The sequence below is a fragment of the Merops nubicus genome, unplaced genomic scaffold (genome assembly GCF_000691845.1).
Source record: "Merops nubicus isolate BGI_N331 unplaced genomic scaffold, ASM69184v1 scaffold42985, whole genome shotgun sequence".
In the NCBI taxonomy this organism is placed as follows: domain Eukaryota; kingdom Metazoa; phylum Chordata; class Aves; order Coraciiformes; family Meropidae; genus Merops; species Merops nubicus.
The window spans coordinates 1-6,171 of NW_008612420.1; the positions used below are offsets into that span (position 1 = coordinate 1).

Here is a 6,171-nt window from a genome sequence, read left to right on the forward strand (position 1 = left end):
GAGTGCCAGGAGGGTGCCCGGGGGGACACGCACCACGCCCTGTGCCGCGAGGCGGAGGGCAAACCCCTCTGCAGCGGGAGAGGGGAGTGCAGCTGCAACCAGTGCCTCTGCTACGAGAGCGAGTTCGGGAACATCTACGGGCCCTTCTGCGAGTGCGACGACTTCTCCTGCGCCAGGTACAAGGGAGTCCTCTGCTCAGGTAGGAGCTTTCCCTCCCTCGCACCCTCCGCTGCGCGGGAACGGGGGCACGGCCCCGAAATGGGAGACGAGGAGGGGGGCGAGGGCTGCGCCCGCCGACACCTAGCCTGGCTCTGGAAAGACCCCTGCTCCGTTTTCTGCACGGGAAAAAGGAGGGTGAGGTTTAAGTGCATCCCTCTCAGGACTGATCCCCAGAACGCAGGATCACCCTCAGAAGGGTGTTTCCAGCACTGGCGTGGAAGGATGTCTCCTTCCAGGCTTGTCCTCAGCATGGGGCCCATGGAGAGGAGCAGTCTTGGCTTTGGTTGGGTTTTGACGTAACCATGGGCATCTCTTGCACAATGTAGTATATCCCTAGGAAAGAGTAAACTGTTGCAGGCTTGAATCCTCTGACACTTTTTGGTGTCTTCTTAGGCTGGATTTCTTCTGCATGTGCCATCCTTGCCTGCGTAGGCAGAAACAATCTTTTTCTAAAGATGAGGAAGCTGATGTAATCCCCTGATGTAGCACAGGTGAAAGGAAAGGTTGTGTTTCAGTCTGATACTTATTAGAGAAAATCTGTGTTAAAGAGTCCTACAAGTATTTTATGTATAGATTTTTCTGTCTGGGAAGACAAGTCATCCACTGGGAAGGATGTAGCCACTCAGCTTTGCCTAAGCAGAGGTAGATGAGTTATTTAGCCATGTTTGCTAAAACTGATTTAATTCCTTGTCAGTCCAAGGTCACATAATTTACCATGCATGTAATTGCCTGGATTAGACCTTGGACATAATTCGCTTAGCTGGAGCTGGGCAAAAGGTTGCTCTTTAAAATTCGCCTACTTTCAGGCAAATAAAAAATTTTCTCGTCTGAAAATCTTGGACAAAAAATCCAAAACAAGTGTAAGCTTGGAAAAAGAGCTATTTTTCATATTTCTTTGGGGAAATGGTGTTTTATTTCCCAGATGTTTGTCTTGCCCAGCGTGTTTCTGAGCTGGGCAGTAAGTGATGTGGCACCTTTTGTGTGCAAGTTTCTGACTTTTTGATACGGTTGGTCATGTTGTTGAGCAGGCATAAGATGTTTGTGCTCATTTTCCTGTAGCCTGGCTAGTGATACTGCAGCACTGGTGAAGATGGGGCAGGTGACACTTCAGGGTTTGGCATTGCTCTGGGACTCCCTGCTGCAGAGCAGTGAGAAAGGCAAGAGCCACCTCCCACATTGACTGCCACGGACTGGGAGGGCTGGGGCTTTCCCTCCTGATTTAGAGAAGAAAAAGGGGTGAACAAGCAGGAAAGAGGTATTTGGAAATAGGTGGGGGAAAGACAAACTCAACTGTGAAGTAATTAAGAGTATTACTGCCTGGAGGTTCTCCCTGTTTCCATGTTGTTTTGATAGCATCATCCCACCCAAAATGCGTGCATTTAATACCAAGCAAGACAGCAATGCTGTAAAGGGAGGCTGGAAGTTATCGATATAGTGGTTGGTACTGCAAGAGAGGGACGACACCCCTTTGCTCAATCTTCCTTTTCATCAGGACAGCCAGAGCTCTGCCACTCACAGGGAAGAGAAGCTGTGTGTCTTCTGTTGCACCTGCTTTCTTCTGTCCCTTTGGAAGGTTTCTGGAAGAGCAATATAGCTGGTTTGGGATTTGCCAGAGTGTTTTAAAGTCCTTTAAAAGTCCTTTTTATAGCTATGAAAGAAAACAAAGGGTAGGCTGAGGCCAAGTGGCCTCTTTGCTCCAGGGGTGGGATGGAGTTTGACACAGCTGCATGGGGTGGTTTCTCCCTGTGTGTCCTGGTATTTCTATTGCTGTTGGGCTTTTATTTATTTATTTATTTATTGTAATTCCAGCAGTTAGGATGCTAAATCTGAGCTGTAGCAAGCACTGTACCAATGGCAGAAGATTTGACGTGTTTTTTGTCAACCCAAGAAGCTTGGGGGTTCTTCAGCCCACCAAAAGTGTCTGAGCTTGCACAGCAGAGCTGTGCCTAAAGCTGCCCCTAACAAACAGCCCTCTGCTACACAAGCATCTCTGGTGGCTTCTAGCAGATGTATGCTCTCTTCTCCCTAGAAGTGTGACCTTCTTGGAAAAGACTGTTTAGCTTGGCACTGAATGTCTCATTCCACCAGTGTGGTGGCAGCCAGGGTAGTTTGGTTCATACCTTGGGTACACAATATCTCCTGGGATGGCCACATGGGGTCTGATTGCTTCTTTTATCCCTGCAATGGGGAGAAATGACACCTTGTCCTCACTCTGTCTTCTCCTAGTCACAATCTCTATCCCTGAAAGGTCTCAACATCCCAGTGCCCACCACTCTTCCAGACTGAATCTGACCATGAGGAAACCAACAGGTTTTAGCAAATGCAGAAACCAAAAATCTGTGGTGGAGCGAGCTGTTTTACTGCAGATTTTTGCTGTCGCTGTCCTTACTTGGGTGTTACTTGACTTGGACCCATGAGCAGAACTCATCACTGTTGTCAAGGGCTTTGACATAGGGCTGGGCAGCAGATTGCAGTCAGGCATCCTGTATTCCCAGAAAAAGCTACAGTGGGGTTGAAATAGTCTGAAATGTACTTGGAGTTTCTTGTTTCTTGGTACTTGGTCTTTTGGCCAGCAAAAGTGTTTTCATCCCTTGGTCCATTTATAAATATTGGCACCTCATTTTGTCAGTGCTTGGGGGGAGAGATCACTGCAGACCGTGCTACGTACAGCTCTTGTCCTTTTGTAGTGCCCTAAGAAGTGGAGAAGCAGATTTTGGGTGGGAGACAATTTAAAGGAGCAGAATTTAGTTCCTGTAGGTAGGAGATTTAAGATGCCTCCTGCTGCCTCTGAGGCAGGCAGGAAAACATGTCATTTATAACATGCCATAAATGTTGATTTAAGTTGCATCCAACTCTTAGTCAATGCCTCTTAGTCACTAAGAAGTGTCATTTTTTCTGTTGCTTACTGAGTCCAGTTAATTGGTCCAGAGTAGCTGTTTCAAACCATTAATCCAGCTTCTGGAAGGGCCCTTGGGCATGGCTTCCAGAAGTGCTCTGTTCCTCCAAAAGAGATGCACCTGGGTTATCAATGGCATCACACTCCAACCAAGCAGCCAGTTGCTTCCCAAACCCTTGAACGCTTTGCTCCCAGTTGTTCTCCAGATGGAGAAGCTGCCCTCTTGCATTGAGGCCTTCAGCAGATTGCTCTGGCCCCTACTCTGAAACATGGGTGGCTGCAGGAGCACGGCAGAGAGCCCTCCTGCCTGCAGCCGGGCTTGGGAAGGGGTAGCTGGCTGCATGGCCCAGCAGCTTTTGAACCCCTTGGCTGCCTGCCAGGCAGTTTGACAAAGGAGGAAGCATCTCAGCACTAATTGCATTCCTGAAGGTCCCATAAAACTAGGTGGCAAGAGGGCGGAGAGGCCCCGGGTGAAGGCATCACGTTTGCCTCTAATGAAGAGAGACCGGCTCACCAGAGGCCAAGCTTCGTTAGCTTCAGTGCTGCAGACCTATTTTTTCTTGGAAGGGGGGCTGCAGAGTGGTACAGCATCGGCTTTACTTTGGCGTCTCTAGAGAAGTTTCTCCTTTACCATCCCTGCTGTTAGCTGGCTCCCCATGTAGATGTCATTTGTGTGCTCCTCAGCCCGGGACTGTGGTCACGCACAGAACATCGCTACCATCAAAACCACTTCAAAAACTGCTGAGGCTGTACAAGTCCTCAGTATTTCTTTCTGAACACTTCCCTTTCTTGGTTTTATTAAGTGGGGAAGCATCATGAGGTTTTAGCCTGTACTAAGGCCAGTGAGATAAAGCTTTTCTGTTTGGTTTAACACAGCCTCAAATTAGAACTCTCACTCCTGCTTCTGCAATTTGGTTTTGGCGTTCCCCCTCCTGGGCACCACAGCAGCTTTTAACAGCGCAGCAGTTTCTGGGTGTGCAGTAGAGCCCTGCACTTTGAGAGCAGCACTCAGGTTTGATGACACCTCTGGTGTTCTCACCCTGGGGCTTCTGGTGGGGTCTGTTACCATAAGACTTTTTTTCCACACTTAATTTTGTAGTTCTTATTCCCCTACCCAGTGGTAGTGCCTGGACAGAGGGTGCTAGTGTGCATCAGTAGGCTCAGATGTAAGAATAAAGGTGATCTGGTGTTAACAATTTTTCTTGTCTTGATTCTCTCCATTCCTAGTGTGTAAGCTTTTACCAGAAGCTGCTATTAAGAATGAAATGGGTAGTATTTGCTTTATTAACCTCCAAGGTGGAGGTGATGGGCTTAGCATGGTTTGGAAGGAAGCAGGACTTGCCCATGCTCACTGCCTGTGGCGGTGCCAAGGGGGTGGCATTAAGCAAATGGAGTCCCTACCAGAAGGGAAGAGGGTGGCCTGCAGCAGAAAGAGGATAGGGAATGGAGCTGAAACCACAGCTGCAATGCTTTCTTTGAAGTCATGTCAATTCTCATTATCTTTAGGTTTTTCATTTGGGGGATTTGGGTTGGTTTGGTTTTTTTTTCACTTTGTGTAAAAAGGAGGCACTGGCTAGTACAAAAAGACATGAAGGGGAGAGACAAAAGGACTATATGAGAAGTGGAAGTTAAAAATAGTCCTTTGGTTGTTGCTAAGTGCTCATACAGCCGTGAGCCATGCAACAGCAGAGGAGATGTGGCTCCGTCTGTGGAGCACCTGCCCCACGGGTCAGTCCTACTCTGCTCCCTGGGCTGGAGGAGGATGGGGAGCACACATCTACTGGCATTTTTGAGGCTTATTTTGGTGACAGAGCGTGCAGTGTCAGCTTGGGTCACTGTGTGCAACCTCACGGTGCTGGTTCATTAGGTCCCAGTTATTATCAGCAGGTGGGGGGTTTGCATGGGGCCAGGGGGTGGCTGTGTGTGCTGTTGGGGCTGCAGGGGGTGGGAGGGTGTTTTGGGGTGAGCTGAACCTAAGCAAGTTCTCCAAGGCAAAACCATTTTCTATTAGTGTGGGTTACAGAACTGGAAGTGTCTCTTCCCCACCAAGGAGCAGGGTAAGGGACAGGGAGCTAAAAACCAGGTGAGGTTGGGCTAGAAAACAGAGGAGCATTAAGTGTCATCATGCTGTGTGGGGCAGAGGGTACCCATAGCTCCTTGGCAGCCAACAAACCTGGTTGCAGGCATCTTGAGCTCTCCTGCCTACAGAGCCACTGCATAGCCCAGTGGGACCTTGTGGCCAGAATGAGTGATGAGGAGAGGGCACTGTGGTAACATCTCTCTTTTAAAATGTGGTCAAGATACAGTCAGGCTGCACGTTTATCCTAGAGCTTCCCAAAAATAGTTCTCCTTGCTGCACTCCCCTTCAGCCTTGGCTTGTATCATCTGCAGAAGCTGCTCAGCTGAAGCCCTTGCCTTGAGATGTCTGCATGCCTGAGAAGTTATGCATAAAACAACAAAAATCCCCCTGAATAAGAATTAAAAATAAACCTCTGACTTGCTGTGTCTGGCAGCAGTGTTGAACTGAGGCTGGAGTGCCCATGCCTGGCATCACTGCTGGGTGGGCATCCCCTCTCCAGCTTTCAGCCACTCTCCACCTCTGAAACGTTTTGGCTCCAACAAGAATGGACTGCAAACATTCAGTGAGAAATGAAGCCAACTGGGGACCTCCACTGTCCTCTTCTTTTTTTGGGGGGTTATACTGTGAAGCTGGGCATGTTCCACTTACTCTCATCATGTGGATTAGTGTAAAGAAATGTAAGGTTGAGGTCAGCTGGGGCAGGCAGGGCTGAGGGCTGTGATGGGGATTAACTGGAAGAGCAGCCAACTGAATTCACCTTCATCCTGCTCAGACTGATGCCATTCTCACACTGTGTGCAAGCTCCCTGCAGATGCTGTTGGCCCTGTGTCCAGTCAGTGTCATTTGTCTACATGACAGCAGCTGAGCCCCAAAGCAGGAAAAACTTTGGTGTTTTTTTTTTTTTTCCCCTTTTCTGAAGCATGTTTGTATAAACCAAATCTTTTCTGATGTCAGTTGTTGATATTGCTGCATTCCT

The 6,171-nt window shown here is 48.6% G+C and overlaps 1 protein-coding gene across 1 annotated transcript in view; it reads left to right on the forward strand.

Annotated features, from left to right (window-relative positions):
• Positions 1-3: 3 nt before the first annotated feature.
• Positions 4-6,171, forward strand: part of LOC103774145 (integrin beta-5-like) — a gene marked incomplete at its 5' end in the record, with an annotated part of 23,825 nt that continues 17,657 nt past the window's right edge. The window contains one exon of the mRNA XM_008941533.1: positions 4-199. Within this exon, the coding sequence (XP_008939781.1) occupies positions 4-199 (196 nt within the window). The remainder of the gene's footprint in view (positions 200-6,171) is intronic.